This window comes from Mustela nivalis (assembly GCF_964662115.1).
Source record: "Mustela nivalis genome assembly, chromosome: 16".
NCBI lineage: Eukaryota > Metazoa > Chordata > Mammalia > Carnivora > Mustelidae > Mustela > Mustela nivalis.
The window spans coordinates 38,056,984-38,069,762 of NC_139035.1; the positions used below are offsets into that span (position 1 = coordinate 38,056,984).

General features: G+C 32.8%; 1 protein-coding gene across 11 annotated transcripts in view; it reads right to left on the bottom strand.

The window, feature by feature from the left end:
- The window catches only part of DENND1B (DENN domain containing 1B), a 263,126-nt gene that overhangs the window by 133,183 nt on the left and 117,164 nt on the right, over window positions 1-12,779 (bottom strand). For 6 of the 11 annotated variants that reach the window (XM_082701929.1, XM_082701927.1, XM_082701933.1 and 3 more), the window contains one exon: window positions 4,407-4,487. In XM_082701929.1, the coding sequence (XP_082558055.1) occupies window positions 4,407-4,487 (81 nt within the window). Of the gene's footprint in view, window positions 1-937; window positions 998-4,406; window positions 4,488-12,779 lie in introns of all 11 variants that reach the window. The other 5 variants (XM_082701928.1, XM_082701924.1, XM_082701930.1 and 2 more) reach the window with 1 other exon arrangement.

Genomic DNA, 12,779 nt, shown 5'->3' on the forward strand with positions numbered 1-12,779 from the left:
AAGACAAAAAGTATGTTACTGAAAAATATATAGATAAAGATATATAATACACACATATACATATAAATACATATAGGGAGACTGGAAAATAATGAGGTTTGCCATAGATTCCAGAGTGTCTGTGATAAGTCACAACAAAATCTTCTGGTACAGATCAGCTACTATATTATTCAGAAAGCAGCAATAGGACATAATTTTTAAATATTTAAAACCTTTTAAAAATGTAATTATCTCAAATTATGACCCTCATACGCCCACTGAACAGTAATTACCTTCTATAATATTCAAAGCAATATAACAGTTCATAGATCTATTTATATAAAAAGCATATTGTGTATGTCTTCATGTTCCCCATTCATGTTCCCAAATTTTACCACCCAGAGTCAGTAAAACTAAATCACCAGAATTGTTTTATTTTCTGTTCATATTAATCTCCAAAATTATTTTCCTATCTTAACCACATAAGGACATACTTAATACTGTCTTATAGTTAAAAACTGTAAAAGAAACATTCTAGCACAATTAACCAGTCAGAACAGGCTAGTTAGCACAGTCATAATGTATAATTTTCCAGAGTAGAAGAACAATATGAGATAAATCACTAGGTCTCCTGAGACCTTGTGACAAAAAATGTGACAGAAATCTCATGCTGTGAATGCACGTTAACATTACTACTACTGACAATGGAGAATATGCATAGATTTGGTCTCTATTAACTACTTTATTTGGAGGGGTTTTTAATAGTACTATATTTCATAAAACTATGCTCTAAAAGATAGTATAAACAGAAAATATACTCCAAATGATTAATTTTCTTAAAAGAGACAAATTAACCATTTCCCAAAGGACTGGAGTGAATCTTAAAAACACAGTGAAAGAAGTAATTATTTTCTCAATTTAATAGTGATTTTTAGAAGCCAATGACCTTTTAACTCACCGGTACTAGGAAGGGCTGATCTTTCAGAACTTGCTCACTGGCAATAAATATCTCTTGGTTCTTATAATATATGAGAGAAAAAATGAATATTTTACTTTCATGGGGGAAGTTTACACAATTTGCTGTGTACCTGAGACAAATTCATGTAGTTACATTATCCACAGTATCCAACTATAATTATAAATGCTATTTTAAATGCTGTTTTGCTAATTTTATGCTAGAAAAATCTCAAAGAAAGTATTTTCATTTTCAAAAGAGAGTAGAAAATGCTGTGGATATTTAGTGAATTTGAAATGTACTTTCAAAGTAAGCATTTACATTAAATATTAACTTTTTATACGATCTCTGTGATATTCTTATAGTTTCAATGTCAAGCCTTGAAAAATTCATGTGTTGGAGCATTCACAAAATATGGTATTATAAGAAAGTAGAGTAGTTTCCCAAGGCTTCTCACATTTTTCTATCACAAATTGTGCAAACAAAATTTTCTTTCCACTTTGTGGAAGAACAATAATTCCTAGGATCATCAATCGTTACTGGGCATCATAAAACTAAAACCTCAACAAGTAGCTGAGGACAATGTTTCTGGATCCCAACTCTGCCAGTCTGGAACAGCACAGCACTAGACATAGCACTTTGGTAAGCTCTAGCTGAAATCAAATGAAATTACTAAATGGATTTTACACGAATTTAGGACTTTACACGAATTTAAGACAATATTTTATCAACCAGCTGAATCTGCCAATTCTTTAGATACTCTATTGAGAAAAGGTGTACAAGATTTGAAAGCGACCATAGACATTGACTCAAAAGCTTACAAAAAGGCTTAAATTATAGAAATGAATACATAGAATAGAACACAGTCACTCAAATTCCCTAAACAAGATTATTTCAGCTATGGTACAAAATATGTTATCCAAATGAAATAAAATTTCAATTCATTAACAACTAATGTTAGGATAGCTTTTCATAGTATATCTAGATATATCATTTCACACAATTCCCCAAACAAGTTTCTCAAAAATGGACTCACTCAATTTCTCATATGAAGAAAAATAATCATCACAAGATATTAACTTTTTGCTAACATCACACATTTAGTGACCATGACTTAAACCAGTATCTTCTATTCTTAGATACTAAGAGATCTAATAGTTTTTGATATATGACTCTTACTAATAAAGGTGAAGTATTTCAATATCCAGTATTTTTGAAATGTATTTTTAGAAGATATTTATTTACTCCAGAACAAATGACACTCCAATTTAAAACCAACACACTTTTTAAAAAGATATTATTTATTTATTTACATATAATGTATTGTTTGTTTCAGGGATACAGGTCTATGAATCATCAGTCTTACAGAATTTATAGCACTCAAACTCTATTAACGATCTAGGATAGCCACCCTCTATTATCTTAGTACCTATATTTCCTTTACCCTATAACAAAGTGTTAGAATCATTTTATAAATACAACTCCTTCAAAGAATGACACTTATTTTTGATAATCTAGACCTTTTCTTTGATCTTGATGTTTTTCCTTGACCTTTCTACTTCATTCCACTAACCACTAACCTTGCACTCTTTTGGGTTTAGTGACCTACAAATCTGAGTTTCTCCTTAACTTCCTTAACTTCCTTCTTATAATTCTTTCACTTGACCTCCTTCCTTCTTCTATATTGTATTTTGGCAATTAGACATCAGCCTCTGCTTTATTCTCTCTATATTCTGTCCTTTAAATAGCTCAAGTATTCTTACAACTATTTCTGCAGATGACTGCTATATCTGGGTTAAAAATTTCACGTTATCCTTAGATTTCCAGTGTGCAATCTCCAAATGACTATTAAATATTTCCACTTTGGCAGTGTTCAAAAAGAGGGTGCAGACATAAAGGTACAGAGATCCTGGGGAAAAAAGAACAATTTATGCTGTTAACGACACAGGAAAGTTTCACAAAGTGGGAAGTGAGCTAGTTCTAGACTAAAGATGGATAGTCTACAAAGAGGCTTTAGTAAAAAAGGAAGATGTACAAGTGAGAAAACACGATGTTCATTCAAGAAGATGAACAGAACAATGTGACCAGAGTAGAGAATCAACTTAGAAAAAAAAAAAAAAGAGAGAGAGACAGAAAAATGAAAAGGTAGAATGAGGCTAAGTAGTGTGTGGTCATGAAAGCCTGCTGGAAAGACAAATTCTGGACAAATTCTACAGAAAATGGGGAGCTTTTAGGTTTCAGAAAGAAACTTTATATAGTTTAAGGAAGTTTAATCTGATAAGAGTTTTGTAGAAAGGATTAGAAAGAGAGACTCTAAAGTAAGAACTATTTAAAGTGCTAAGCATCTGAACCAGGGTGCTGACAGTAAAAATAGAACAGAACAATGTCAGAGAATACTATTATTAAGCAAAATTATAGGAAAAATTTAAGCAAAAGAAAGTTATTACCAAAGAATATAATGAAAGTAACAATTTCTTTATTGTGCAAAAAAGCAAAAGACATGTGAATATGATTACATATACTTCAATTTACTTTTTCTTTCAATTTTTCTTGCATCATTATATATTTTTTCTTCCTTATAAGTGGCACAATTTACCACTACATTGGAAGAATTAAAATGAATATAAATAAATTTTAACATTTTATTTGGTATGTTGACTATTAATGAAAATATCCACATATGTGATCATTAACTTTGAACATTTACAAAATCTTCCAAAATACTAATGTGCACATTAAAACTCTTGGCAGTAAGTAATCTATACCACCACAGGCTTACTGTTTGACAAACTTCAACCATATTTTCAGTGTTTGGTGGTTTTTTTTTTTTTTAAGATTTTATTTATTTATTTGGCAGACAGAGGCAGGCAGAGAAAGAGGAGGAAACAGGCTCCCTGCTGAGAAGAGAGCCGATGTGGGGCTAGATCCCACCATCAGGCTCTATGGAGATCTGGGATTATGACCTAAGCCAAAGGCAGAGGATTTAACCCACTTGAGCCACCCAGGGGCCCCGTGTTTGGTATTTATAAGGGAAAATGGATCACAGTGTAGGGAAAGAAGAAACTTTAGCCCACAATTTTTATCATATAATTAGTTATATGCTAAACTTTCAATTCTTATTATGTACTGTTTTCATTTTAGGAAGGGTATTGTGCATGTGTGTGTACATGCGTGTGTGTTTCCTTATTAAGGATAAAGTTTACCACCTGAAAATCAATATTCCTTACAAAATATTCTCATAGATTTGGTTACTGCTACTGTAAATTTTAAAAATCTGTGATTCACGATCTATAAAAATATACATCTAAAATATGATAGTTGAAGCATGGCAAAAAGTCCCACTATCATCCTACAGTAATGTTACTAGCACTGACATATCCCTGGTAGCAGAGTTGGCTGAAGTTGTATGTGTTCTTAAATGACAAAGTGCTATGACAAAAAAAAAAAAATCAATTAATAACTCAATACTTACCACACTCAAACTGACAGGAGTGTTTGCCTTTGGTACTGGGTGACTATAGAGTGATTTGAGAGTTTCATTCAAATCATTTTCCTAGAGTAAAATGAAAAAGTACATTTTATAAATGAATTATATACTAAGTGATATAATTAAAACTACTTGATAAATCATGCACTATGCCTTTTCAGATTAGACAAGTTCAGATTAGACAACTGCTTTCCTCAAGAATGTTTCAAATAACAGAAATTGAAATATTTAAATTTAATAAATATGAAAAAGATAATCAAATATCTTTATCCAAAAAGCATAACAGCAATATTTCTACTGAGTACAAATCTCTATTTGGCAAAACTTCATTATTATAAAATACGCTAATGCTATCTATAGAGGAAATCATTTAAATCATTAAATTCAAGAACAATGGGATTGAATAAAAACAACAACTTTTTATCAGATCACTGAATGCTTCCATTTTCCATTTTAATTTTAAAATCTTAAACTTAATTTTTAAGGAATAGATACAGTTTAGTATGATCATTGTACTAAAATATAACATACAGGTTATTCTACATAGTTCATTTCTAAAGAGCTACCAGTCACTACTTGACTCACAATAAATGGAATTAAATAGAAGATATAACACATCTACTTCCCTGAATATGTAAAATAATAATGTATCTTGATATGCATGCTCACTTTTTCCAAGTTATGCATATAAACCCAATAATAAATATATAAAGGTAGCTTTTTATACACATGATTTTTATTCTTAAAATATTTAAGTGTGGACAATATACCAGAGACAATTGTTCAAAAATGGTAATAATTAATATTAAGGAATTTGGATATGAGACTTATAACTTCTCATAATTTGTCTTATAAATTAACTAACAAACCTTAATAATTCCAATTTCTGTAAGTGTTTGTGAACTGTGTGCTCAAAACTGCCTATTTGGAATTCTCCCTAGAATGACTTAAAAGAAATGACTATAGAACTTATCTCTTGACCATTAAGAAATGAAATATATCCAGAGAATATTCTGATGATATTTAATGCTCTGTCTATACAAAACTCCTATGAGTACATAAGGTTTTTCAAAGTCTAGCTTTTAAAATATCTTTATACTTGTCTGATGTTGATTAGGTAAGGATAACTTCAATTATAAAATCTAAATATCAATCTATATAGCCTGTGACACTGGATTAAAAATAAAAAGAAAAAATATTACAATTATAGATTTACTTCTGGTTTTTTAATTAATACTGTTGAACCTACGATACAGTTTCCTCTGATTAGGAACATAAATGTAGTTTCTCTTATTTCCTCTTTTCAGAAAACTAAAATTATACGGATTTTACAGTATTTTCTTTTATATATTTCAGTGTTACTGATGGTCTCAGAGAGACTGACATATTATAGATATGTAAGCATTAACTTAACAGTAAGAGTTTCTAAAAGTAAAGTATTCTAAATTTGCATGACTAATGGAATTAATGCAGGTTCCAAATGTATACTCATAAAAACAAAGAACAAGAAATAATCATAAAGTAAAATTCTGGTTTTAAGCTTCCATTGCTATACTTAAATTCTTTTATTTCCAGTTATTTTGCTAGGAAAATGACTGTATAGCTTCAACATAAAACTGTTCAAGTATAAAATGACCTTCTAATGAATACTTCACAGAATTATGGATGTCAAGTGTAGAGGGGGAAATATTTACACACACACATACAAATATACCTGAACTTCTGACAAACAGCAAACCTTGCTATTATGATATAATAATAAAATTTGGTTGCCAAATTAGGAGACTGTTCACCAGAAGCATAAAAGGAGTATCTTAATTCAATAATAATACATTTAAACTCTATTTAATAAGAAGTATCTGGAATAGTATTTGTGCTGAACTTGGGTTTTGTTTTTTAAAGATATTTACACATTGAATCTTAAAAGATGAGTGTTCTATCAGTAATCATGAGTGAGTGACATAATCTTGAAAGATAATTATATAGGAATTCTGGAAAACCTGAATGATTCAAGATAACTGGATAGTACATTATGTGTAAGAAAGAAGCAGTTTAGCCAGGAAGGAATATCAGAAACCAGATCACGGAACTTCTTATATGTCAGGCAGCAGACAAGTTTAGATTTTATTCTAAGAGAAAAAAGGGAACTATAAGAAGATTGTAAGCAGTGATATGATATAATCAGGTTTCAAAAAGAACATTCTTAAAAATCAAAATATAGTGGTACTTATAGCTATGAGTATGTATGAAATGGCCATAAATGTACAGAAAAAGAGAAAACTAAGAATACAAAAAAGAACATCAAAGTTTTAGGTATAGATAAATGAAAAAGATCAAAGAAAGACATTATATAGTTAGAAACAATGGAAAAACAATGTCAGGCCAATCCAGAAAAATACAATCTTGAGAGTAATAAAGTATCAACTGAGACTATTTTATTAAAGAATTTATTTATTTATTTATTTATTAGAGAGAGAGAGAGAGAGAGAGAACAAGTACAAACGGGGGGCAGGGAGCAAAGGGGAAGGAGAGGGAGGAGGAGAAAGAATTTCAGGCACACTCCTCACTGAGCATGGAGTCTAACATGGGGCTCAATCTTATGACCTGGAAATCATGACCTGAGCTGAAACCATAAGCTGACACTTAACCAATTAAACCACCCAGGTGCACCTCAAATGAAAATTTAAAAAGATAACAAAGGATGGAAAATATACCCTGAATTTAAAAATTAGAAAACAATAACAGGCAATCATTACAAAATTTTTAATAAACCTTTTATTTGAATTAAATTACATCAAATAGCACAGCTCATATCTTAGTAAATTAGTTCTTGTAAAAAAATTCAAACAATGATTAACGGGGAAATTTTACAAATATCATCCTAAAAAAGTTGATTAATTCAAAAGGACACAATTAGCAAAGTAAAAAGGCAACCTATGGAATGGAAGAAAATATCTACAAATCATATATTTAATAAGGGATTAATATCTGATAATATATAGAACTGCTACCCAACAACAAAATTTGCTTAAAAATGGGCAAAGAATTTGAACAGATATTTTTCCAGAGAAGAAAACTAAATGACCAATAAGCACATGAAAATACTCTACATCAAGAATTAAAGAAATAGAAATCAAAACCACAATGATATACCACTTCACACCCATTAGAATGGCTGTTATAAATACAAAACAAGGAGGCATTCCAAGAGGGCAGCGTAAGTCCTGAATTCATCTCCTCCTATAGATACAGCAAATCTACAGCTACATATGAAATCATTCCCCCAGAAAAATACCTGAAAACTAGCTGAATAGCTCCTGCACAACAAAGAATAAAAGAACCACACTGAGAAATGTAAGAGGCAGAGATATGGCCTCATCCAAAACTCCATCCACCGTGTGGTGACCCACAATCAGGAAGGATCTCAAGCAGCTTCTCCCTGATAAGCAAGGGGCTTACGACATATATAAGGCACCTCAACCCTTCAGACCTGCACCAGAGCAATGAGCTCCCCAAATGTCTGGCTTTGAAAATCAACAGGGCTTATGTCCAGGAGAACAAAGAGTTGTAGGGAATAGAGTTCCTACTCTTGAAGAACTTGTGCACAGACTCACCTGCCACAGGACCAAGCACAAAAGCAGCAGTATGGAGAGCACCTGGACCTACATGAAGGAGATTCATTTGCCAATCCTAAAGCATCTGCCAGAGGAGGAGGAGCTTATTCAAACTCTCTCCAGAATAGAGATACTGGTAGGTGTCATGTTTGCTTTCTCCCTCTACCTTTCTAGTGCTGGTGGGCACATCCTGGCCCTGTGCCATTCCTGCAGCCCCACCACAGCCAGCAGAAGTTACAGCCTACACAGGGAATGCTCCTTGAACACCTGGCTCTGGTAGCCAGGGCGAAGCTGAAGAGAAAGTTCTTGGCAGGCTACCACCCTCAGGGCTGAAACAGTAGAAGGAAATACAGTCTTCCTATTTACTTATCCTGAAACTTCTACTGAGAGGAATACTTTAGGATTACCACACACCTAAAGGCTATCAAAGTATTTCATAAGTATGAAGCCACACTTTTGCCACTGTCACAAAGGGTATTTTTCCAGATTGATGGGTTTGAACACCATCAGACTTTCTGATTGCTGTCCCACAAACTATTTACATAACTTTAAAGCTGCTGCCTGAGGATCTAGCTTCCAACCAGCCAAAACTAGGAGCTGAGAGATCCCTCCCTCTGGGACTTTCAGAGGATATGGACTATCTCAACAACTAGGAGTTATCAATAATGAATCAGGGTGTTTAGACAATCATAAAGGTTCAAGAGACAACCATGAGCTAAGGCAGGGTTGTATGATAAGGTTCATCAATAAAAAGTCATTCTTTCAAGAATAAGAGAAACACCTTTTTCATCTAATGCATAGAATAGAAACCAACCAAAATGAGGAAACAGAAATATATTCCAAATGAAAGAACAAGATAAAGCTCTAGGGAAAAAACCCTACAAGAAATGGAGATGAATAATTTACCTGATAAAGAGCTCAAAGCAATGGTCATAAAGATGCTCACTGAAATTGGGAGAAGACCAGATGAACACAGTAAAAACTTCAAAAAGATAAAAAATATATATACAGGAAAGTATCAAATAGAAGTCACAGAAAAGGGACCCCTGGGTGGCTCAGTTGGTTAAGCAGCTGCCTTCGGCTCAGGTCATGATCCCAGCGTCCTGGGATCGAGTCCCACATCAGGCTCCTTGCTTGGCGGGGAGCCTGCTTCTCCCTCTGCCTCTGCCTGCCATTCTGTCTGCCTGTGCTTGCTCTCTCCCCTCTCTCTCTCTGATAAATAAATAAAATCTTAAAAAAAAAAAAAAAAAAAGAAGTCACAGAAAAGAACTAAACTGAAAAATACACTACAGGGGTTCAACAGCAGACTGGAATCAGTGATCCAGAAGACAAGGCAGAGGAACTAACCCAAACAAATGAGCAAAAAGAAAAAATCATTTTAAAAAGTAAAGATAGCTTTAAAGGACCTGTGGATAATATCAAGCAGAATAACATCCATATTATAGGGGACAGGAAAATAATTTGAAACTTATTTGAAAAAATAATACCTGAAAACATCCTTCCTCAGGAAGCCCAGAGACTTTTTTTTTTTTTTAAGATTTTATTTATTTATTTGACAGAGGCTACAAGTAGGCAGAGAGGCAGGCAGAGAGAGAGAAGGGGAAGCAGGCTCCCTGCTGAGCAGAGAGCCTAATGTGGGGCTTGATCCCAGGACCCTGGAATCATGACCCAAGCTGAAGGCAGAGGCTTTAAACCACTGAGCCACCCAGGTGCCCCCATGAAGCCCAGAGACTTCTTAACAAGATGAACCTAAAGAGACACATACCAAGAAACATAATTAAAATATCAAAATATAGAGAGTCTGAAAAGCAGCAAGAGAAAAACAACTTGTAACAAAGGAACACCCATAATGCTATCAGCAGATTTATCAGCAGAAACTTTGTAGGCCAGAAGAAAATGGCATGATACATTCAAAGTGTTGAGGGAAAACAAACTTCCAACCAAGAATACTTTACCTTACAAGGTTATCACTCAAATTTGAAGTAAAGAGAAAGAGCTTTCCAGACAAACAAAAGCTAAGGAAATACAATACCACTAACCTGGCCCTATAAAGAAATGTTAAAGAGATTTCTCTAAGCTGAAAAGAAAGGGTAATAATTATTAAGAACACATATGAAAGTAAAAATCTCATTAGTAAATACATTGTAAAGGTAGTAGATTAAACACTTATAAAGCTAATATGAAGGTTAAAAGGCAATGGTAGTGAAAATAATTAAAACCATAATCATTAGTTAAGGAATATAGAAAATAGGGACGCCTGGGTGGCTCAGTTGGTTAAGGAATATAGAAAATAAAGAGACTTAAAATTGACATCAAAAGCATAAAACATGGGGGCACCATGGTGGCTCAGTGATTAAGTGACTCCTGATTTTGTCTCAGGTCATCATCTCAGGGTCATGAGATCAAGCCCTCCATCAGGCTCCATATGCACTGAGTGTGAAGCCTGCTTACAATTCTCTCTTAAGTGGCTACATAATTGAAAACAAAAACAAAAACAAAAACAGGAGTGCCTGGGTGGCTCAGTCCGCCTTCAGCCCAGGTCATGATCCCAGGGTCCTGGGATTGAGCCCCACATCAGGCTAGGCTCCCTGCTCAGTAGGAAGCCTGCTTCTTCCTCTCCCTCTGCCCCTTACCCTGCCTGTGTTCCCTCTCTTGTTGTGTCTGTTTCTGTCAAATAAATAAATTAAATATTTTTAAAAATTAAAAAAAAAAAAAAAACATGCCCATCTATATGCTGCCTACAAGAGACTCACAGCATACGTAAGTATACACACAGAAAGGAAATGAAGGAATAGAAAAAGATACTTCATGAAAAAGGAAACTGAAAGAAAGTGTGGTAGCTATACTTATATCAGACAAAATAGGCTTTGAAACAAAGAACATAATAAAAAAAAAAATGGGCAATACATAATGACAAAGGGGTTAATCCAGCAAGAAGATACAACATTTGTGAAGGGAGAAATTGACAGTAATACAATAAATTGAAATTGACAGTAATACAATAATAGCAGAAGACATTAATACACTGGTTACATCAAAGAATGGATCATCCAAACAGGAAATCAATAAGGGAACATTGGCCCTAAGACACACATTAGACCAGATGAGCTATATATATAACAAACATTCCATCCCCAAACAGTAGAATTCACATTCTTTCCAAGTGTACATGAAACAATCTCCAGGATATTTCATATGTTAGGCTACAAAACAAGTCTCAATATATTCAAGAAAATAGAAATCACATCAAACATCTTTTCCAACAAAAATTGTACAAAACTAGATGTCAATTACAAGATAACTGAAAAAATCACAAACAGATAGAGATTAGACAACATACTACTGAATAACCAATGGCTCAATGAAATTAAAAAAAAAAAAAAGAAATTAAAAAAATACCTTGAGACAAATGAAAATATAACACACCAAAATCTATAGGATATAGTAAAATAGCTCTAAACTTTAAATTCTAAACTTTATAGTGATATAAACTATTAGTGGATGTAATATCACTCTATTAGTGATATTAGTGATATAAACTCTAAACTTTATAGTAATATAAACCACATGAAATATGAAAAATATCAAGTAGAGTAACTTTGTACCTAAAAAAATGTAAAAAGAAAAATGAAGCCCCAATTTTGTAGAAGGGAGGAAATAATAAATATCAGAGAACATATAAGTGAAACAGGGGCTCAAAAGGCAATAGAAAAGATCAGTGAAACTAAGAGTTGGTTTTTTAAAAACAGAAACAAACTTGACAAACCTTTAGCTGGATTTACAAGGAAAAAAGAGAGAGTTCTCAAATAAATAAAATCAAAAATAAAAGAAGATACAACTCACACCAAAGGAACATACAAATGATCATAAAAGATTACTAAAATAATGTTATGCCAACAAATTCAACAACTTAGAAGAAATGGATAAATTCCTAAAAATTTATAATCTTCCAAGACTGAATCATGAAGAAATAGAAAAATTAAATAGAGTGATTACTCATAAGGAGACTGAATGAGTAATCAAAAAACTCCCCAAAATAAAAACCTGTTAGAACAGATAAAAATCAGCAAAGTTGCAGGATACCAAATCAATATACAAAAATCTGTTGTGTTTCTATACTAACAGTGAACTATTCAGAAAGAGAAATAAAGAAAACAATCCCATTTATAATTGCATCAAAAGAATAAAATACCTTGAAAAAAATTTAACCCAGAAAGTGTAAGACCTATGTATTAAAAACCAGAAGACACTGATGAAAGAAACTGAAGATGACACTATAAATGGAAAGATAATCTGGTCTTATGAATTAAAAGACCACACTAAAATATCCATCTTACCCATTTTATCTATAGATTCAAAATAATCCATATCAATATTCTAATGTCATTTTTTTTTCACAGAATTAGGACAAATAATTCTAAAATCTGTATGGAACCCAAATGATCCTATACAGCCAAAGGAATCTTGAGAAAGAACAGCAAAGCTAAAGGCATCATGCTCCTGGTTTCAAACTATATTACTAAGATACAGTAACCAAATCAGTATGCTACTGGCACAAAAACAGACACAAAAATCAGTGGGATGGAACAAAGAGACCACACATACACGGTCAATTAATTTATGAGAAAGGAGGCAAGATTATGGATAAAGGACATTCTTTTTAATAAATGGTGCTGGGAAAACTGGACAGTCATATGCAAAAGAATGAAACTAGATCACTATTTTGTATCACACACAAAAATTA